Source organism: Helicoverpa armigera, chromosome 16 (genome assembly GCF_030705265.1).
Source record: "Helicoverpa armigera isolate CAAS_96S chromosome 16, ASM3070526v1, whole genome shotgun sequence".
Classification (NCBI taxonomy): Eukaryota; Metazoa; Arthropoda; class Insecta; order Lepidoptera; family Noctuidae; genus Helicoverpa; species Helicoverpa armigera.
Window position 1 is genome coordinate 8994447 of NC_087135.1, and position 23962 is coordinate 9018408.

A 23962-nucleotide genomic window follows, 5' to 3' on the forward strand; every position below is an offset into this window, starting at 1 on the left:
TCGAATGAAACTTTTTTCACGTGGTTTCTGTGATGTTCTTCTTTTTAAAAATGTGAAACATTTGATTATCGATGTTCAATTGTTTTTGTTATTCAACTTAAACAAGAAAGATGGACACTGCGAAAATTTGAGTAATTTTTGAATATGAATTCCGACGCGGAAGTAAACGGCAGAAACAGCCCGCAATATCAATGCTGCATTTGAAGAGGTGTCTGCTAATGAACGCACCGTGCGATTTTGGATTAAACGCTTTCGTGGTGGAAACTTCGACTTGAAGAACGAGCCATGAAAAAGACCGCCTGACAGGTGATTAACGAGAAATTAAGAGAGACGGTGAACGCCGATCCTAGTCAAACTACCCAGATACCCAGCCGAAGACGAATAATGTTGAAAAAATTAGCAGTAAAACAGCCACGACTCATGAATCGACCTTCACCGTTATTGCTCCATGACAACGCGAGGCCTCATACAGCAAAAGAAACCGTTTTAACTCTTCAGGAACTGCAGTTGGAAACTATTCGTCTTCCTCCATGTTCGCCAGACCTTGCTCTAACGGACGACCATTTTTTTTTGTGATTTGGACAATTATCTGCGTCACAAGAAGTTTCTTTCCAGGAGGCAGATCAAAATTCTTTCACACAGTTTGTGCAGTCTAGATCCTCAGAGTTCTATCGTAACGGCATAAATGACCTTCTTATTAGATGGCCGCAATGTATAGATAATAATGGCAACTATTTTGATTAAATAAGTTTGTTAAAAATTAAAAAAAATTACAATTTAGATTTTCAGTACAAATCGGCAATTTCATACTTTAACCCCTATTATTAAGTCGTTATTCATTTCTCATCGTAATAAACTTTATTGAGAGTACTTACTATAAACATAAACAGTGCTGAAAACTCAATGCATTCACGTTAGCCGTGGAATTGGAATCCTCTTGTAAAACTTTCGCTTCTATGTAAGTATGTATTAGGACCTTATCACTGATTTGATTGATTTTCCATCATCCTCATCATCCTCCGAACCTACACTCAGCGGCACGGAATTTGGCCCAAACAAACACAAGTAGATATCAGCCCAGATAGCTGTTGTAAATTCTAATTTCATATGACATATTGTCAGTCCTTTCGTAATTGTTAATTAAAATACAGAAAAATGTGTGTCTGATTAACTTTTATAACACTAGAAACAGATTCCGTTGTTAGCACACAAAGCAGAAAGTTAAGTTTAAAATCAGATAGAAATTGCCGAAGTACTAAGCACGTTCCAAAAAAAAAAAAATGATTATGATCGTTTTTTGTTTCTCTTTTTTTCACAATTTGATCTGAAAATTACCCTTACTGCAGCTCAAGTTGCTCAAGTAGTGTTGCTAAGACGTCAAGGGCGTACGCAGCGGAAGATGGTTGAAACTTTAAGTGCACCGCGTACAAGTTAAAGATATGCATAGAAAATGTATGACCAGACTGGCCTTTACACAAGAAGACCAGAAAGTGGGGGTGTAAGGTGGTCGTCGGCGCACGAGGACCGATTTATCGTACCTGCAATAATGAAAAATCGGTTTCTCACTGCGTTAGAGACACGCCAGCCTTTGCAAACAGCAAGAGAAGTCAACGTCCGTAAGTGCACAATAAGAAGAAGGATGGAGGAACAGGATATGCGTGCTCGGAGACCAACTCGAGGCCCGGAACTTCTCTCGCACCATCGCAAAGCCAGACTTAGGTTTGCAAAAGAACATGCAAATTGGACGCGTGACCAATGGAGTAAAATTTTAAGGACCGATGAATGCAGAGTCGTCTTAAAAGCTCCAGACGGCCGTGAACGTGAATGGAGAAAGCGCGGAGAATGGTTTCTTCCCACCACTACCAAGCAAACAGTTGGTTTTCATGGTGGGTCCATCTTGGTTTGGCGAGGCATAAGTTTAGAAGCCCGTACTGAATTATTGGTTGTCGAAAGCCGTCTGGCAACAGTGCCGAATATTGAAGAGATCCTTCAAAATCATGTTTTACCCTGTCAGGGAAGGATAGGAAGTGAGGAATTCCGTATAATGCAGGACAATGCTCGACCTCACACAGCTCTTTGCGTAACCGATTACTTGTTCGAGGTCGGTATTAAAAAATTGGATTGGCCTGCAATAAACCCATCCATGAATCCTGTAGAACATGTCTGGAACATGCTTAAAAGACAGGTCCAAGCAAGTCGTAACCCACCACAGACTCTCAGTGAACTGAAAACCGCGCTGGTAGGTGCCTGGGAGGAGATCTCCCAGGTGGAGGTAAAAAACATCATACAGAGCATGCCAGATCGTATGCAGGCAGTCATTAGATCAAGAGGAAGAAACACCCATTATTAAAATTCGATAAGTTTCTGTTTTGGTTAAAAAATTTGAATTTTAAGTTTATGGTGATTATTGCGGTAAAGGACTCTGTTTTCTAACTTAATGAAACTTAATGAAAATCCTCACAATTCTGTTTTTTGTTAGTCATTTTCTTTTGGAAAATGAGTAAATTAAACAATTTTAAAATAAAAATTCTGATTTTTCATATAAATAATGGTTATAAGGCCCAAATGTGCTTGGGCCAAATTCCGTGCCGCTGAGTGTATTTCCCAACTATGTTGGGGTCGGTTTCTCAAAATCAGTCGATACGCTTTTGAAAACTTTCCGACATAATCCTTTCAATCTTTCTGAGTTCAACTGGTGTTACCGAAAGCATTAATTAAGTTACATACATACACAAAGTCGTAATCTTACAAAATGTTTGTTTACAAACTCATTACGGAATTTGGCGGTTACATCACTGCATACCTAAAACTAAAGTAACAAATTAAGATTCCAAGTTTTTCGTACATACATAGTTAGTTACAAGTGAAGCTAATATAAATGGATAATTAAAAACAGCAGTAACACGCGAATAAAGTAATTATTTGTTAATAATATCTCGGTATGTGTACCATTTGTATTACATAAGAGTTGCGTGCTTGTTCTTGAAACTCGAAAGTGCGTGTCCGGTTAGGAGTTCTCAAATAATTATAGGGCTAAGATGTTTTGATGATTAATAGACTCTTCATTGATTCTATTGAAGATAAGAAATAAAGCTGATTTTATTGACGATCCGCTAATAAAAAGTTAATATGTTAGTTTAAACAACTTGTTATTTTACTAAGTGTTTTTAGATTTTCTGGAAATAAAAACTATCAGCTTAGATTCCGTGGGATGTACTTTTGTGTTTTATATACATTGCAAGAGCTTCTCACTAAGTTGCAGAACCAGGAACTATGGCTATCAAGTTATAAAACTTTCAGATATCACATCCTACTTAAAGTTACGAGTATTATAAACGCGAAAGTTGGCAAGGATGAATATACATATGTATGTAAATAAGTATGTTTGTTGCTCCTTTACGCAAAAAATATTGTATCGATTTAGATGAAACTTGGGAGTAACATAGCTTATTTTTTTAATTGTCTTTAGGCTCGCGTTTGAGAACACTATTGCACCTGTTGAGAAGTGACGATGTGGTCGAAAATGAAACACGCTTACCTAGAAGCATCTCTTAATAATTTTTGACTTAGTTTTAGTTGTGGCTCATGTATCAGAACACCACATAGGCAATTTTTTATCCCTGTAGTTCCTCCAGGAAGCAAGTGAAACCACAGTCGGCTGCTAGCTACATATAATCCTACAGATGTATGGCGTTTCTAAGTTGCGCATGACATTCGCTTAATCCGTGAGATTAGAATGTTTCAGAGGTTATACAATGGTTAATCTGTTTGCACATTAAAGGTGTTTGACCGGAATGCATTATTGTGAGTGGCTTTGTACGGAATTTGTGCATTCACTGCGAACAATAAGTTAGCTTGTGACTTTGTCTGTGCAGCTATTGCTGCTTACGTACTTCAATAGTTAATTGTTCGTAGAATTATTAGTTACAATTAGTTGATTGATCCTTATAGTGACTGGCTGGTTCCCGCGGTTTCACTCGTGTTCCTAGATAACTTCTTCCAGTAACCAAATAAAATATAGCCTATGTCACCCGGAGATAGTGTAGCCTCCCAACAGTGAAATAAATTTTCTAATTTTTTCAGTAGTATTGAAACTTTTAGGGTACAGTACAAACAAACAAGAAAATATCCTTCATATTGTATGGATTAAACAATAAAACATAAAAAGTAAGATTTAAATAGGAAATATGGCCCTGATAATAATAGTGGAGACTAGTATGCAACTGATCTAATATTTTCGCATCAGTGTCATTATATCGTGGGCCATTCTCACGTATTTCCTATCGACGAGATAACAAAAACTTTACAGATCGAAAGTAGAGAAAGCGGTGAACTACAGCTACTCAAACGACTGTATTACGACTATTATTAGACTAGAACTTATATAAATAAAGAATAATAATAGACATATGGAGCACATTTGAGAAACTAAAGCCTTGACGAAACATTAAGGCTAATATGTTCTGTATTTGAGACTTAAACTGCGCTTAAGATGTTTTGAGACTAAATATCAATGCTGATGAAAATGCCCTACTTACTTGTAAACAGTACTTTTTTATATGGAATGAGGATCATGTTGTGGACGTTTTGAGCATGAATGTAGAACGGATATCAAAGAAATGATAGGATGGATTGTATGAAAGACGATATGACTGCAAAGAGTGGTTGAGATGTGGAATGAGAAGACATGCTGCACCGACTACAGATAATAAATAAAAAAAAGTATTTTAATCTAGAATAGTTACAGATCTATGAACACTTCGAACTGTATTTTACCATGGAGTATTTTACGCTCGCCATTATAATGTTGCCTGTCTATAAGTTCTTAAGTCTGTACCCATTACGTCTTTTACTAGACCTTGAACAATTACAACGGCTACCCGAGCCTTTTAACTTTGGGATACTTTGTAGTCTTGTAATATATACCGTTATCTATGTAATAATAAACAAAACTTTGAGACTGGGCCGACGGAAAGTCTAATATAAAATTAATTCCAAAGTCTACAAACCTTGTCCCATAATTTTTGGGAATTTGTGGGGAGAAGCGATTAAGTGGAAGATTATATTCTCCTGTACAAGGATAAAAAATATTAATCACTAGCTTTTTACCGTGGGTACACCCACGTCCTGTGGAAATTATTTCATGTACTCGGATATCAACCGGGGTTAGCGTAGCTTGAAGTAGCTTCCCAACAGTGTGTGGACTTCTAAAATTATTAGGAATCATATTTCACATTTTCGTACCACTGCAGTTTTAATAATACAACGTTTTTAGCCTGGGTATTTCATCCTCACAAACCTAGCTACAAAAACTGCTACATACTTTACGATACACATCGGTATATGTAAATAAGCCCTATAACAATGCAATATTAGACTAATAGTTTGTTCAAAGAAATATAGCTTCCTTAATTGTTACGTATCAAAGGATTTTCCTGATCACAACAATGTTCTGACTAATATTTAAGCTGGTACAATGATACTTCCTCAAGCTACTCATTATGGGATCCATATTTAGTGACCAATTTGTACGGTATGCTAAAATCAACTCTACTACCACACAATAGGATTGCTAATTGCTGTCTAATCTTATAAGGATATGTTGATTTATTGGGGAGAGCCTATTCGGATGGTGAGACATATGAAATGACAAACAACTTTTCGCAAATTGAAAATGAGAGTTCGAATTTATAAAGTGATTTGATTTACATTGTAAAACTTGTTATAATTACAGTATAAAGTGGGTATACCTAAGTAGTGGCCAATAGGTAGCCAGAAAGTCTGACGAACAGCCTTATCAAGGTTCACCTCCAGCTTTATCAGGGGGAATCACGTTATTTGGGTAACTAGGTTGAGGAACACTTAGTAGCATTCGGTTTGACTGTAAGAGCATTCCAACATAGTTGGGAAAAGGCGAAGGGAATGATTACGTCGATATTCCTTCTAGGGTTTGTTACTGAAGTCTTCAACAGAGAGTGAACCATCATAAAATTAAATGGAAAAACTGAGTTTCAGTAATTTGTCAACATTAACAACTGTTACCCTTCAAAGTGCAGTTACATTGTCATTACAATTGGGGTCATAGAACAAGAAAACTAAACGGAGAACTGAAGGTATTGTGTTTATTGTCTTTGACTCTTCACACTACCTCCACACCTTCTAAACTTATGGCATACTTACAGTTTGTTAAAAATACAATGTAGGTAGGTAGTAATTTTAAAGGCTGAACTGTCCCACTGCTGAGCAAAGGGCTCAGCAAAAAAATATATATTTTCATATTATGAAAAGAAATGTAACACCACATAATATTACTAAAATCATTGAAACATAAAAAGTCGACATTAACTAGACCGTACTTCCCATCGCAATGGAACCAAACTCTAATTTGAAAATTCCTGTTCCATATAAAAGAATTTAGAATCCTTTGAACTGATTCTATTCGACGAATAAAGATACTAATTAGTTTTCAATTGGGTGAGCGAAGCTATGAGATTTTCTTTTGCTTTTTTATGTCTAGAAAGCTAAAAAAAGTTAGTAGGACAATTAACACGTGTTTTTAACAAAATGTATTGTTTTTTTTAATACGTCTCAAACTTCTGTTTTCAGTGTACAGTGGTATTCCATACCACTAGTGAAAACTGAAAATAAAAACTCGCTTTTACCCGGCACTGACGTTGCAAGGATTAAGGCAATTAGGTACTCTTTTCTAAAACAGACAAACCATGAAAATCAGTGCAGCGGTTCTTGAGTTACGTGTTCGAACAAATACGACTTTGTTTAAAGTCGATAAATATAGGTACATATTAAGTTTATATCAATAGGCTGTTTCGTCATCTGAACAACAAATCTATAACCTGTATTTAATAAATTACTCATTCCCTAGCAGAAATAAGTAAAGAGAACCAACTGAAAAAAAAATGGCGGATCTCACACAAACCTCCACGTTCGCAATTCAAGATTGATTTCAAAACTTACCGATACACTACAGAGGTACAATAGACGGTAATATTCTATATTTCCGTTTCCGTTAGCATTTCGATACAGCATCAGCTGTTTTCTTCAATAAGGAAATATTCGTAGCCAGCGATTTACAATGGTTGATATTTCTCTTCCTTTTAACTGTTAATACTGGTCGAGATTGAATTTCTAAAGATTGAATTGCAACTTCGCGTTGCACGGCAGCGGTGTAAATTGCAGTTGTGTTTTCTCAGCTATTTTTGTGAGAATGGATTTATAAGTCTGATAATAGCGACTTGAAATGGATAAATTATTTGAGAGATAGATATTCTTTATTAGGTACACCAATTTTACATTTTTGATCTTAAACTAGAAAGTAGGTGACATAATGGGCGGTCCTATCGCCAAGAGCGATCTTTTCTAGACAACCGGATGGATTGAGACGAGAAGGAAAAGATTATATTGTAGAAATGACATGAAAAAGAAAGGAGTAAATGTTAGTACGACAAGTGACACAGAGGAATGGAAGTGGATAACATATTGGGTTAAGAAGGATTTCGCCTTGAGGAAAGATCGTGTCTAGTGATACCCTTATTGTGTTTGACTGAGTACGACAAGAGTAAATCTGACACCAGTCTAACCAAGGGGTATTGGGTTGTCCGGGTAACTGGGTTGAGGAGGTCAGATAGGCAGTCGCTTCTTGTAAAGCACTGGTACTCAGGTGAATCCGGTTAGACTGAAAGCTGACTCCAACACAGTTGTGAAAAAGGCTCGGAGGATGATGTTATGTAAGGTAAACGTACCAATAGTCGTCGGATTTCGGAAATCACTGACTTTGAAGCGCTACTGTGTGTTAAATATTCAATAGAAAACGAAAATTTTTGCATGACGTGACAGAGTATTTATTCATTATTCTAAGTAACTAATGTTTTTTTAATCATTTTGATGGGTTTATATACTTATTAAGGCAAAAGTAAAAAAAGGGCGATTTGTACCAATAGTCGTCTGATTTGTACGGACACTCGTCAAATATTCCCAGTACTCGTCAACTTTTAATGCTAATGTAAACTCTCTGCTCTTGAACATAAGGTTCAAGTTATGTACATTTTTTTGTGATTGAATTTGTTAAGCATACTTGTGCTTTTGAAACATTAGGTAGATAGATAGATAAAAAACCAAATTCCTATTTAGAATAGCAGGTCATAATCTGTTAGAAGAGCAGATTTTCAATAAAACAGATACATGGTTGCATTTTACTTTATATTCCTATCTATCAAACGCTTGGAATAACAAAACCAGTCTATAAAATATATGTTATATTTCATCATAATAACCATGCAGTCATGTGCGTATGTAGCACGAGTAAAATAATTACTTTTAAAAATATTTAAATTGTAAAATAAAATAATTAGTATTCACAAAAAATAAAAGCCACATTCATTTATATAGCTTTCCGAGAAATAATTACTAACATTCATAGATATGTAGGTAAGGTTGTCATTCAGCAAAACTTCTGAACTGCTTAGCGCATGCTAAGTAAGTACCATTTGCAAAAATCTCTATAGACAGTTCAAACTGTCTACCTACTGTAAAAAAAGTATCAATAATAATAATATCTAATAAGCCCCACAGGGCATCTGAGGCGGATGACGGGGAGAAGCGACCCCGCGGGGCTATATATCCGAGTGCTCCGGGGAGAGTATACTGTCCCCCATCTCCGGCCTGCCGGAGTGAAGGTCTCCCGCCTCTTGGCTTGCCTTCATTGGCCGACCAGAGTGGATTCGCTAGAGCAGGGTTAACAGCCCTGCTTGGAGGGTAGGTGCCTCATGGTAAGTGGCGAGTGGGTCGGTGATGCTGGACCCACAGGGAGCGCGTGATCTGCGTTTAAAGTTCGCCGAGGTATCCTCACCCTTCAGCCGCTCATGTACCTGTTGCCCTGTTGTTGCGATTTAGCAACTGATTCCCGGGGGCCCAGTAAGTGAGGTGGCGAGTCCTCACCTGCCATTTTATACATAGTCATCAGCAGGTGCTATAGTTCCTCATCATCATCATCCTCCGAGCCTTTTTTCCCAACTATGTTGGGGTCGACTTCCAGTCCTACCGAATTCAGCTGAGAACTTTACAAGAAGCGACTGCCTATCTGACCTCCTCAACCCAGTTAACCAGGCAACCCAATACCCCTTGGTTAGACTGGTGTGAGACTTACTGGCTTTTGACTACCCGTAACGACTGCCAAGGATGTTCAATGATAGCCGGGACCTACAGTTTAACGTGCCATCCGAAACACAGTCATTGGTTGTCATTGCAGGATATACTAAGAAAGTACATACAAACTTAGATAAGTTGCATTGGTACTTGCCTGACCTGGAATCGAACCCGCTCCCTCATACTTGGGAGGTTGATTCTTGGCCCACCAGGCCACCACGACTTTTTTTCCAGGTGCCATAGTTCCTATAGTTTCCTATATTTTTATAATTATAATTTCCAAAATCACCATTAAACAAGCAATTTTTTAAATTTGTTGTACAAAACTGCCCCATACATTTTTTTTTCACCACGGTAGGTTAAACTTAAGTGATAAGAAAATAGTTCTGTGCAAATTTAAACAAAAAATTGTATTTCTTGAAGAAATTCTTGTTTTTGATAGAAAAGACTTATTAATGAGTAAAGTAACCATTCACCAATAATTTGATGAAAAAAAAGTACTAGAAAAGGATTTTTTCATTACGAGATGCTTAAAAATCTGTTTCAGATAGAGATTTATCGGTATTTCGGAAAATTTTGTAAAACTGTAAATCCGTAAGATTTTGCTGAACATGTATTGTGTTGTATTGATAGGTAGTGACCCAAGCTATCACCCCCTGCAGTATGTCGTGCTATTTACTGGACACCCTGTATATATACAGGGATAATCGTCGGTTTTGTGTCACCATTTCACTAAAGTTGTCTCAAAAGGGCGTTTTAAATTTTCTTGCTGCATTTGATGTTGTGTGGCCCATAGATTTACAGATTTTATGACTTTTAAAAGGCCCTCTTGCTTGTAGTTTCTTTCAGTCATGATCTGCTCTGCAGACAATTTTAAATAAAAAAAATCTTACTTAAGATTACTCTTTACCCATCAATGTCGAATACGACAAGCAAAGAAGTAACCGATTGAAGCTATGTCATTTTAGTTTTAAAACTGATTTTAATATTTTTTGCGTCAAAACTAGTTGAATGACAATTTTTATACAGGCGCTATTAAGGCACCTTAGGAAGGCGCAGTACAATACGCGTGACGAAATGCAGTTATTTCGAACAAAAAGCATAGTGTAAGAACAGTCAATTTTGTTTGCCACAAATTGTAATCCAAGCGTAGTAGAAACAAAGGCCAGTGCTAGACCTACTTGTACCCAAAGCGGTAGATCTCAATCGAATGGCGGAGGCCTACAGCGGCTAATATATACCTGAAAAAACACTCGTAGAAAGTGCATACTCGTACAAAGAAACGCAGTTTTATGAACAAATGTAGTCTAAACCTTAAATATGTTTGTTCTAGACAGTTATCAATTTTGTAAAAGTCCCGGTATAAGCTATTTATTCGCATTTTGTACTGTAAAACACAAAATATCCTCATTATGACGAGTTTAGGTGCAACTTTTGAGCATGTCCCAGTAGTCGTCATAATAATTGTAAAATTGACGGGTTTTGGGTCAAATGGGAGTTTTGAAGTACCAATAGATGTCACATTAAAAAAAAATATCTTCTATGTTAAAAGTATTCCAAATTGCATATTACATCACTAGCAAATATACTTAACTATCTAATTAAACAAAGAAACATACCACAGATCCCACTGGAGTTATGTAAATCAAAACACAAAAACACGTGCTGAGTTTCACTTTTGGCAGCTGAACTTCACGAAAAAACGATTTTGTTAGGGCACACAAGTTTCAAATAACATATCTTAGACGCCGTGACTGTTAAAACCCCGTATTGTTATTTCAATTGTGCAATATATTATCAAGAATATGTTGATATATAAACCGGCCCATGTTAAGTTCAGTAGAAAATAATAAAAAAAGTTTTAAGATTAATTGACGACTATTGGGGCATGACGAGTTCACCCGCGTTTACCTTACGTTATAAAATCAGAAAAAATATCTAATGTGTCATAAGAGTTTCTAAATCTTTTAAGATGTTGTGTAAACACTCAGTAAACCGTAATAATTATGTTTTTAATATTATACAAAGTTAATTAACTGACCTCTTATGTAAGTTACATAACAATTTTGTTGTGAACTAGATAAACTACTTCTTGCAAATAACATAATTGGATGAAAAGTGCGCTCTCAATACATAGTTAATCTATAACAGAGTAATTTGAGTAGTTGCAACTGTTATAAAATCGATAGCACCTTGAATAAAATTGGTGATATTAAATCCGATGGTAGACTAGTGGACTCGGTAGAATGATGGGGATTTATGGAAGCAAGTCAGTGAGGCCATTGCCCAGCAGTGCCCAACATAGCCAGTAAAATACCCGATAAAATAAAGTTCCCGTAATAAAAAGGCCTAAGGCAACCTACCAACTTAAAACACAAAATGAACATAAAAATGGTTCAATAAATAGGTAGATATAGATAGTCGCTTTTCAGTCCCCGGAGTATCCCTCGGGAGTCACGGAAGGGTGAAACTTTATGGTTCAGTTACCAGTATTTTAAAAATTCAAGATGGCCTAGTGGCCTTTCGCCGATCCAATTCGCCCTATCACGTATGTTGTGAACTTTAAACTGCAATGCCATATTCGGATATTCATTGTAACCACTTGTCTTCTGATATACGAGAAAGATAATTCTTGTGTAACTCGCTGTAAGATATTTAATGTAACTTATACAAAATTATGTGTGAGTTGTACCATTTAATAATTACGATAAGTACGATAACCAAACCAGCCGTGTACTGGCCGCTCATTGGTCAAAATCGGCGATTTGAGAACTTCAAAATAATGGTTCCGTTATCGTTATATGTACTTAAAAGGTGCAACTCAGTGTAAATATAAAATAGCTTCTATGCTGTTACAATGTCATATTTTTACATGCCGAATGAATATTATAAGGTCAATACACTTGTATTAAAAAAAACGGTTATGAAAGAATCTACGACACACAAAATGGTTGTCACATAATACCGTTTTCTCACAAAATCTAAGCGATAAAATAAAAGCGATGAATCTTATATCGGGTGCTTCTGAGTTTCCATTACAATTTTATGAAGGCTGCACGGGATGAACGTCAATTTCAAGTCCTACCTTCGTGTTCTCAAGGGAACATGCTCAATGAAGTTCGATATTGCCTAGAATATAGTGATGTAGTTGTAGATTAACTGGTCTTAGATGTATTCAAGACTAGCTTCCTCCTGCGGCTTCGTCCGCGTAGAGTTAGGTTATATCGCGTTTCTAAGAGAATTCTTCAAAAGTCCGGGATAAAAACTATCTTATGTTCTTTCTCAATGTCAACTCTATCTCTGTACCAAATTTTATTGAAATCAGTTCAGTGGTTTAGACGTGAAATCGTAACAGACAGACAGACAGAGTTACTTTCGCATTTATAATATTAGTAGGGATTCAGATCAACCAATGTTCAAAAGAGGAATTAAAATATGAAAAAATAAACACCTTATGAACCTTGCTTAACGCTTACAACATAAAAGGTAACAAATACCTACCTTTTGAGTTTGCCAATTAGTCTCCGCGTTGATTATGTCTGTGTCTGGATTTTGGTCTATAGTTGTAAGCAATATTGCAATATTGGGATTGGCCAATTAAGAGTTTCTTAATGCCTAAATTGAGTGAAGCTTTCATTGTTTGTTAGTAGGAATATCGCGTCCAAAATGGCAGTAGAGTTGTTTCGAAATCTGAGTATTCTGGTGTAGGACAACTTTGCTTAAAAACCTTGAGAAAACAGGCTTGTCTATTTTAAATGAAAATGAGGAAAATTATTGAAAAGTACTCGATTTTTTGTGGAATCTGTCATTTTTGTCATCATTATATTGTCCCTTAAATATTATAATATCTATTGTCGGTACTTATCTGTTAACCTGGATTCTAAAATCAGATATTTTTAATAATGGCCATTAAAGTGTACAAGTCCAAAATACTTGTTAATTCATATTTTCATAGCTTCCAAAAACTAGCTTCTCGTATGTTCAAATCGCGAATTCAAACAAGTGTGAGGTAAGAAAGTGTGTTTGTCCAAGAAATTAACGTGCGTTCAGAACACGCGGTCATCTCGATGTCAAGGTAACTTACTACGACTTGTTAACTCATAGTTAAGTCATACTTATGTAAACGTATTGTTTGGATAGTTCGAAAACGTGTTTTTTTTTTAGATGTCGTAGTATGTATGTATGGTGTTTTCTTAGTGATGACATGTTGTAAGAGTTATAGTACCTTTTGGCAACTTTTAAGGTTTTTGTTGAATTTACTTGATTTGTGTTAATTTAACAAAGAGGCTCGCTCTTCATGAATAGATAACTTAATCATTATCATAAATCTACCCTTTGGAAAACCGTCTTAAAATCTTTCTATGTAGTAGTTTTCCTGTTTATCGAGAATAAAACAGGTGGAAGAAGTTTATTTTATAACAAGATAGAAGAAGTTAACTTTAGGTACCCTTGTGACCAGTTCAATGACATATCGCTCGTTTTTCTGACCCGAATGTTGACCTATAATAAATTGAAATATTTTTCTTTCATCTTTTTCCAATAATCGAAAGCGCAGAACAAGCCATAGCAATAACCAAACCGGCAGCAATTCGGACATTAAAAAAACAGTTACAAAATGCTTATATAAATCCAAAACCATTTAATTTTAAAGGATACCTTGTCCCCAATAATTAAGTTGCAAGTTTTTGGCAAGATACAGAAGCGGCTCGCCTTTATCGAATGTTTATAATCCCAGTTAAAAATTATAATTCACTCCTTGACCGTTTTAATGCACCTTGAAGAAAAAACGTGTGCACAGATGTAACGGAAGGAACTTTATGGATAAAAACCTTCTTCGGTAGTCGGGTAACAAGTGAATTTCATTAATTTTCTTGTCATATTAGAATATTCGTGAGGAGATATAAAAATGAGACAGTTTTTCTGGAATCAAACTTAAAAAATATGGAGTTATTTTTTTACGGTGATAAGAAGACCTGCTTTTCACATCAGATTCATCCGCGTTCCGAGGGAACCACTTCCCGCATCCAGATAGATAAAACGCAGCCTAAGTAGTATATACTTATGTATTATTCTGATATTAGACTCCACATTACTGCTAAGATTCATTGAATTTGACCAGAAGAATGTTAAAATGCTACTTCTAACTCTTAGCTCTTTGTTCGTTTGGTTTCATTGCAGCCTTAGAAAGCATGTTTCCCTCAATGTCCAGTGCTGTACTTACATAGTGTGTCTTGTACTTAGATTAACAAACACAAGGTTACAATCTCCCTATACCCTGTTGTCAGGAAACAAGCGATTCGAACAAGCTTGACTGAATTAGTTCAACACTACGTTCTCCTTTGTGAGACAGGTCGACATGTCTAACGTCCATTTGTGTAGTACGAAGTGCTACAGTACTAAGGAACATAGGTTTGTTCGGTAGAATCGTTCTATGCCTATCAATGTTTAACGGCCGTGCGTTATATTCTATTTATGTGTAGATCTGCATAAAAGCCAGTCAGTCTGACACCAGTCTAATCAAGGGGTTTTTGGGTTGCCCAGGTAACTCGGTTGAGGGGGTCAGATATGCCAGTCGCTCCTTGTAAAGCACTGGTACTTAGCTACATCCGGTTAGACTGGAAGCCGACCCCAGCATAGTTGGGAAAAAGGCTCGAAGGATGATGGAGGATGATGTAGATCTGCATAATAGAGAGAAAATTTTGACATTAGCCATATACAAGTAACGTCAATTCCTATCCCTAGTAGGTAAGTAAAACGATAGATAGAAGATATAATATAGGGAATGGTCGTACGTAAGTGGATGGATAACTATGGATGTTGTGAGTGATATTATTTTATCAAAAGCTTATATTCCCTTTTAAATGTGAAAAGTGGGTTTGTTTACCAGTGACGAGTGAAATAAAGACATAAGGTCCGATTTGAAAAGTCTATAGACTTTAAGACCTAATAGTCCTTTTATAAAAGCAGATAATAGGCTAGATACTTTTCAGTTTGAGCACGGAGTAGTTCCTCCGGGATGCAAATAAAACCGTGGACAGAAGCTAGTTCAATTATAAAAAGGTGGTTACACTTTACTCAGGTCACGAATATGTGCTTATAAAAGAATTGATTATAGAATATTTTCATAGATTTTATTTCTTTATCACGTGGGTGCGTTTAACACCTTTTTGCTATAGTAAAGTAAACAATACATTATCTAAGTTTATTGCAGAACAAGTTTTAAAGCTTATGCAACACCTAGGCTTTGGTCTTAAATACTTAACGTTATTGTTATTGAATAGAGAAATTTTATACTTAGGTGTAATGCAAATATGGTATGTAAATTACTGCAAAATGCGAGGTTGTGAATAAATGTAAGAATTAGGTGTTAGTTTATGTGTGAAGAAAAAGATAGTCTTCTGTATAAATGTACTTTTAGAGGAAATATGAGATTAGGAATGGAATAAGGCTTTCTTATAATGAAGTTTCAAAGAATATGCAACCTTTAAAGTAAAATCTTGATAGTATTGTCTATATTCATTATAAATAGTATTTTTTTACAATGAAATTACTAAGTAGCCAATTTTAAATTATTGTGTGCGAAGAATATTTAATTTTATTATGAAATGTTTAAATTTAACTGCATATTAGATAATAACGATGGTGAGTCAAAAACTGAACATAAATGGTTCCATATCGAATTCTCTGTAACATTAATTGAATAATATCATAAAATATACGACTGACATAAGGATTACACAGCAAAAACAAGGATGACGCAGCTTCCTTCTCTTACAAAACTTTTTAAAGTAATAAAACATACTTTCGTAAGTTATCCGTTTATTTGAACAAGTTTCCTTAAAGAAAACGAGTTCCAAGTAATCTCGGGTTAAGTTTTATGGAAAACTAGCTTTGGGACAGATGTCGTGACCTCATTATATGAAGGTTAGAAAACAGCAAGGAGTTTACATATTATTTATTTAAAAAAAGAAATATAATTTCTTGAAGATAAATTAAGATTAGTAACCTTAATCTATTGTGTAATGTTGCGCAACACAATTAAGAAATTATTATTAAAAAAAAAACAAACAGTTCTGTACAACATTCTTGGTCATTCTCTCTGCGTTACTAAAGTACTAAGTTACGTTTAAGCAACTCAGTAAAAAAATACCAACAGCAAAAAATAAACGACCACTTCAAATTATACCGAATCGACAGTTTTTCAGTCTAGGCAATACGTGTTTCTAACATTTCTTCAGGATTTAGAAACGAGAAAAACCATCGGTACCTAGGTATATTGCGAAATACGCTTTTTATACTGAGCCGTTCAACTAGGCGTGAATTGTAAAAACGCTGACAAAATAGTAATAAAGCGGTCATAAACTGAGACTTTCTTGTTAAAAGCGTCTAAAATTGAAAGTAGGGTGAGTCTTTTTATTTTTAACGTAAAAAAGATCTCTTTAAAAGTCTAGGTTTATTTCTTTCTTTAATGATTTTATGAATAAGAGCTTAAGTACCCATTGTTATGTCCACCTCACGGGTTTGTCCCTTTCCTTAAAGTATGGTGGGGCCAGCTACGGACTTATCAGATCTGTCATGATTATTTAGCCATTGGCAGGACAGCAGTCAACAACTAATGTTCGATACTTTATCGAGACTATAATTTAAACGTAAGCTTTAATTATGCAGTATTACACAGCTTAAACTACCAAATACATTACCAATTAATATTCTATTTTGAAATAAGAATTATATTTTTTTTTACTTTCTTAAACGGGTGCAAACCTCATTGCTAACCACAATCTGAAACATGGCTCTTGCAAAACATTTACATAATGCGTTCAATGGACCGTCACCTTAATCATTTGCCAATAGCCCACCAAAACTATTGGTTGGTATCGAAACATCTCACAGCCGAGCAAAAAGCATCAGACCCGACACTTACTTTCACTAAGCCACTATTATATTCTTTTTTTTTGCAGGCGAGAAGTGGCAACATTTTGTGCATCGGATTCAGACAGTGTTGTGTACCAAAGTGAATGACTGCTGATTCAGTGATTTTTTGTGATAAAGTGTAATAATTTAGTTTAGTTTTGTGAACATCGACTGGAAAAATGGTGAGTTGCTTTTTGTTTTAATTTATGGATTAGGCTGTATGCGCGTGCTTTTGACATTTGTTGCAAGTATGGCGGAAATTTTCCCGCGTTTTTTTTTTACGATTTTTCGCAGTAAAAAAAAATTGCGTAGAACATTGATTTATTTCTGGTGGTATCATAATAAACTTAATGTCTTAGAAGTTTTATTCTTGTTTTAAGTTCATTAACAACAATTAATTTGTGAATCAGTTTACGTTGATAAGATTACATGACAACTTTGAAGTGGGCCAAAGTCTACAAGTAAATTATGAAGTTAAATTAAGTCATACATTAAAAATAGGCTCGTTTACTTTTAGATTAAAGGCAGTTAGTATATTTTGTCCAACTGTTTTTTTATGTATCTGAAAAAAAAGTACCTAGACTAAAAAATAATAGTTCTACCATAATTATTTTTGTGATTTCTTGCTCTACATAAATAAACAAGAAGTGTAGCTGACTTGCATCGTTTTATAGGCAATTTCCCTAAAGTTACTGAACTGTTGGTACTAATACAATGCTGATTTTTTTTTGTTACATGACGTAGTTATTTGCTATTGATACAGAACTTATCATTTCTGAAATTATCCTTTTGATAGTTTGACTCTTGCGCATTAGTTTGTACACACGTTGTCGAAAATCTTTGCTCGTTATTGGTGGTTTTTGACTTCAAAATAATTAAAAAAATATAAATATACGGAGTAAGTATGTATGAGGTGTGAAATACGCGTAAACTCGACGTGATGTTTTCGTGCGTCATACAAATTTTACTGTTAATAAATTGATAAATAGTTTAGACAAAATTACCTACAACTAATATTACTGACTCTACTTGACTATAATTATTATTCTGTATTAGTAGGCATTGAAAATATCTTCAATACGATTTAAATTACTAATAAACCTCCATTCATTGAATCTAAGTAATCATTTGTAAGGACTTACAGATTGAAGCCATTTAGGGCTTAAGTAGTAGTAGCTTAAGTAGTATATTTCCTCCCTCTCCTAAATTAAGTTTATTTAAATTTTACCTTGACTAAGCTAAGTTTTGAATAGAAATATTAAAAATATGTCCGATTGAATAATAATGACTGATATGGTTTTCCGCGTATTAGCAAATTAAATTAGTTGCCAACTATTTAAGACCGATTTTATGGAAATCTTTGTACAAGGACAGGAAAACTCTCATGAAACTAATATTTTTGCTCAGTTGTACCAAGTTTCTTTAAATAATTACTTAGAGTCCATTCTCTGTTACTGGAAAACAAACATTAAAAAGGGGAAGATTTATAAAAAACAAAGGATTACAAACAAAATCGATCTAGAAATTATTCCGTTTATTCCATCTTTATCAAAAACTAGCCGTTTTCACGCGGTTTCACCCACGTCCCGTGAGAGCTTCTGCCCGCACTGGGATAAAATATAGCCTATGTTACTTGCAGATAATATAGCTTTCTTATATTGAAAAAATATTTAAAATCTTTCCAGTAGTTTTTGAGTTTATCCATTACAACCAAACAAACAAAAAAAGTTTTCCTCTTTATAATATTAGTATAAATACTTTCTTCCCAACAAAAACCCGTCAAAAATTCGACGCAACTTATCATCGGCCTTAGTCATGAACATACGTTGACACAAACAAACAAAGCTTCCTAGTCATAAAGCCATATATCGGTAAAATGGCTCATTATCCTATATATCATCACCACAATGGGTGCTTACCACCTTTACACGTCAAACTATGGCGACCAAGACATAAGGATAAAAAATTGAGGCAGACTGTGATTGCAAATGGATTTAATTAGTGTCCTGTTATAAATAACGTAGTATTAATATTGTTTTTGTTCCCGGAAGATGTTAGCTGATGTCTTGTAGGATATCCTCATTTCTGCTTAAGTATGTATTATCTAAGTATTGATAGAAAGCTAAAGATATTGTTTATTTGTTTACTTAAACGCGCTGATCTCATGAACTACTGGAGCGATTTGATACATTCATTTAGTGTTAGATAGCTCATTAACTAAGGAAGGTTTTTGGCTATTTTCTGATCTAAGTCCCGAACCACTAATGGGTGAAACCGCGGGTGGAAACTAGTCTACTAATAATAAAGAAGCTTAGTGAAACTTGGCAACAGCAGTTTAATGCCTATTAACTCTTCATAAATATTTTACTTTCGAGCCAAGTTTACTGAACTACATACAAGTTAAATATTTACTTTTAGTTTGTAGAACGGTTACGTGAATACTTCTTAAAGTAGGCCTTGGAATTTGTGGAGCCTAAGTTAAGCTTGCTTTTTTCTGATAACATTTTAAGTATTAAGTACGTAATAATAATAATAACTTTCCAAGAGGACTTGCCGGTTTAACTGGGTTGTGGAGGTCAGATAGGCAGTCGCTCTTTGTAAAACACTGATTCTCAGCCGCATCCGGTAAGACTGGAAGCCGACCCCAACACAGTTGGGAAAAGACTGCTTATCTGACCTCCTCAACCCAGTTACCCACGTAACCCAATAGGTATCAAATAGTTAGACTGGTGTCAGACTAACTGGCTTCTGACTATCCGTACTTAACGACTGCCAAGGATGTACAATGACAAGTTGGACCTACAGTTTAACGTGCCATCCGAAACAGTCATAAAATTTCAAACACAGTCAGATGCAATTCAGAAGGGTTGCAAGAATGAAAAATATTTATGTGATTAGTTTCGTTTTAAAAAAGTTGGGAAAAGTTAGTTTTTTTATTATTATGTATAGATATATTACTCTTGTACTTAAGTAAACTTTCAATAACGTTTACCAGTCCAGTTTGTTGTATAATAGAATAATTAAGTAAGTTTTGTCGTAAAAAACCCGATTCAAACTTTTAGGCGTCTGACATTAGCCTGGAAACGAACGATGAGCAACAGATTGTCGTTATGTGTTCTACTAAAATCTAGACCAGACAGGTCTACTTAATTTGACCCTAGCCTAATATCTAGGTATATTAATATTGAAACTGCGAAAGTATGTTTTATCGTCTATGATTTTTGGTACCATCATAATCCTCATCCCCTGAGCCTTTTTCCCAACTATGTTGGGGTCGGCTTCCAGTCTAACCGAATGTAGCTGAGTACCAGTGCTTTACAAGAAGCGACTGCCCTATCTGACCCCCTCAACCCAGTGACCATGAATACTATAATGATTTTACTACTGGTATTTTTGGTACTATAGATACCACTTGGTATTCTTTTCTTCCAAATGCGGGAAGTAGGTTGCTTAGTACGCTGACAAAACTGTTGGTTTAGTTTTAGTACAGTCAACTTCAGGTCAGTGGTAATAGTTTTATAGGAAAATCGTACTTATTACTATTGAGTTAAGTTGCATGACAGTTACCACTAATGTGCAGTTTACTGTACATTAGGAAACCTTTTTACTAACTTCTACTTACTACTAATAAGCTAGTTGATGAGAGGTTTTCCAAGGCTTTAATTGTGTTCGCCACAAATTCTGTTGCTATTTTCTTTTTTATTCTACTGACTAGCTTATAGAGTTTACGATCCAATTACTTAGGGATTTCTGTGTTTTTAAGTAAGTAGGGAATAATTTTGTTGATCGTATAATTCTACAAAAACCTAGGAATGAAAAAAATACAAATTAAGCTTTTAATTTACCAAGAAGCAAAACGAAAATCAGATTTGTAGAACATAATTTATGCAAATGTGGTTTATTGACAACTGTTATGTATGCAGCTTTATTATGTAATATTTCTTAAAAACCAGGGTACTGGGTTAAAGTTAAACGCAACACGCGAAATCAATACATCTATCAATCATAAAGTATGTAATAGTTGCTATGTAATGTATGTTTATTTACGAAGAGGCTTTAAATAAACAAAAAACAAATTGAAAGACAGTTGAATTCTATATTACGACTGCAACATAAACGTATATTTCCCATTTCCAACGTTTATTACACCATTTACGATGTTTCTTACCAATAGAGGAATTAAGATATAGAGGTAAATAAAGAAATCCAATGATAACACCAATCGATGACCATCGCAAACATTGCATGATATAACATGAACATAATTTTTAATATCGTCGAGATCAGACAACTGGATCGGTTACACAATACGGACATCCTGATCCACGAAAATGGATCTAACACTTATATATTTAAGGTGTAATTTAGGATAATCGTTGTGGGATATCCGCGTGGATTTGAAGCGAGGAATTTTAATCTTTAATTACAGCGTGATAAAGTTTGGATTAAGTTGTGGCGTGGGGAGGTGGCGAAAGTGTTTCGCGCACACTGCCTCATATATTTTTTTACTCTCACTATTAAGTGCGGTCACGGTCGATGTCTTCTTACTGTTACAGTGAAGGTACGTGACAATGGGTAGTTTTGGCGCGATTATCATTGTGACTCAGATATGAAATGCGAGGGGACCATGGGTGACTTTTTTTTTGCACTTAAGTGTACACGCATGATAGTTTGAATCAGATCAGATTTTACTGTGTAGTACCTAGTGTTTGTATTTCTGTGTTGCTAGAGAAATATTATTTTTAAGACTTTCGAGAGTTTTATTGCTGTACTCATCATTATCAGCTTTTTTATTGTCCCACTACAGGGCACAGGGCTCCTCTCGTACAGAGAAGTTTTATGTTTTGTACTACTTGTAATAAATAGATCCCTGCTGATTGAAGAGCTGACCAAGTAAGATGGTCATAAGTCTTCGCTCTCATAAATACAGGGCACTTCTATTATAATTGGTAACTACCCCGTTAGTGACACGTCTCACAAATCAGCTGTGTGTAATTAAATAGCTTTCACTGGGCTACCCGTGGTTAACACCATGCCATGAAGTGGCTTCCTTGCGGAAGTATAGTAATGTCATGTGGAGACTCCTATTATGGGTTTGCTGGGATCAAAATAAATATATAGCATGGTAACTGAATACGTACGAGCTGCGATTATTTCGGGATTGATTTACATCAATACCTCATGAATCCTTCAGTGTCAAATTGTTTCAACGATCTCGAACCGATGACTTTGAAATTTAATGTTGAAAAATGTGTTATAGATAGAGATCGACATCGAAGAAGGTTTAGGCTCTTTACGGTGCAAATTCTTGGATCCTTATTATGGTAGATGTGAAATTATCAAACGGTTCCTCCTTCTGTGGCTGTAGCGGAAGGGAATATCAGACTTTCACTGACCAAAACCCAACTGCATTCCTTCTGGAGCCTTTTGTGCACTACGGTAATTCGTTCTCACAATTCCGCAGCCCGGGCACATATACTCTTCTAACACTATATGAGTGTGACATCCCTGTATAGGTATAATATCAGTTCATTAGCCAAGTCTTCCTACTATACCCTATCATCGACAATAGAAAGTAATTGTTAATTTTAACTCACCATGGCTAGGAACCAATTAAACGAGTTCTAATTGGCCACAATTTTACCTAAGCACTGGACTACGAAGGCATTATTAGCACTTTCTATTTTACTAAATTAGAATCGAGACTAAAGAGTCTGGGAGTCTAGGTAGGTTGGTTTGGTAGTGTAGAAATGCTTTGCAAAACAAACAAAAACAGTTTTTAAAATTAATTTTATATTTTTAATCATTGTTAACGTAATTAAAATTAAAAGATAAATTAAAATAAATACGTCATAAAAATAATGAATGTCATAAAAAAAAAAATATATCAAAAAAATTACCACATTTTAGTTTTCACATTTTGGTTTCTATTTTATGCGTCTTGAAAAAATATTTCATCTGTTAAGGTTTTTTTCAAATTACAACTGCAACTACTGATTAGTGCTTTGAAACACACTCCTTAGAATTTAATAGTAAATACTTAATTTAAAAAAAAACATAAAGGCAATAAGCAAAATTCTACTAATTAAATCGTAGTAGAACAAGTTCTTCATAAATTAATTACGATTCAGATCAGTTGCACGCTCTTGACAAAAACGCTTGTCGACTACAAACTTGGCTGGTTATGCGGTTCAAGTTAAGTTGACCGAGAGTTAACTTGCAAATAAAATGATAGAAAAAATGCGGGTCATCTAGGAACTTTGCTATTCTAAATCGGAGGAAATACTTAAGCTTAGCACACACTGTAGAACAAGAACAAGCATGGCCGTAATTTTGTAGAACTTTACATCTGAATAGTTTCTCAGTACCAATATATCTACTGATCAACCCATGTTAAATACATTCGCAAAAAAAAACCTTTTCAAATCAAATCAAAAGTAATTTTTAACCGACTCCCCAAAACGGCGGATGTTGTCGATATAGATGTTTGTATTTTTTTGAATTATGTTATCCAGTCAAATTCTGCATGCTATTGGAGGAACTAATAATAAATCTTTGCCTGCAAATAGTCGTCAGTGTGCATCAATCCTTAGTAAAAAGTGCAGGCTTCAGAACTAAAGTAATTTAAACTGCGCTTAACCCCACTTTGAGTTAAAGTACGTAAGTTCAAAACTAGTACATTATGTTCTAACGTCAAGAACTTTAGAAAAAGGACGAACAAGTTATGTTTAACTTTTATATGGAGCGCACGCGCTTAGGAAATTACCGATATCAGTTTATTGTTTCAGCTTATACATACAGTGTAGAACATTAGGGTATTTTTATTTCTGGGCCTAAATAAAGGTACCTACAAAATAAGTCGTATTATCTTAATTAAAAAAGCTAA

At 35.1% G+C, this 23962-nt stretch overlaps 1 protein-coding gene and 1 long non-coding RNA gene across 4 annotated transcripts in view; both read left to right on the top strand.

Moving 5' to 3' along the window:
• LOC135117921 (uncharacterized) overlaps nucleotides 1-23962 on the top strand; it is a 343287-nt gene that overhangs the window by 43807 nt on the left and 275518 nt on the right. The gene's annotated exons all lie outside the window — the stretch shown is intronic.
• Nucleotides 1-23962, top strand: part of LOC110372185 (UDP-glucosyltransferase 2) — a 53988-nt gene that overhangs the window by 3938 nt on the left and 26088 nt on the right. Inside the window, exons 1-2 of one of the 3 annotated variants that reach the window (XM_021328748.3) lie at nucleotides 16754-16811; nucleotides 17124-17258. In XM_021328748.3, the coding sequence (XP_021184423.3) occupies nucleotides 17256-17258 (3 nt within the window). In that variant the 5' untranslated portion in view covers nucleotides 16754-16811; nucleotides 17124-17255. Of the gene's footprint in view, nucleotides 1-16753; nucleotides 16812-17013; nucleotides 17033-17123; nucleotides 17259-23962 lie in introns of those variants that run through there. The other 2 variants (XM_049844303.2, XM_021328749.3) reach the window with 2 other exon arrangements.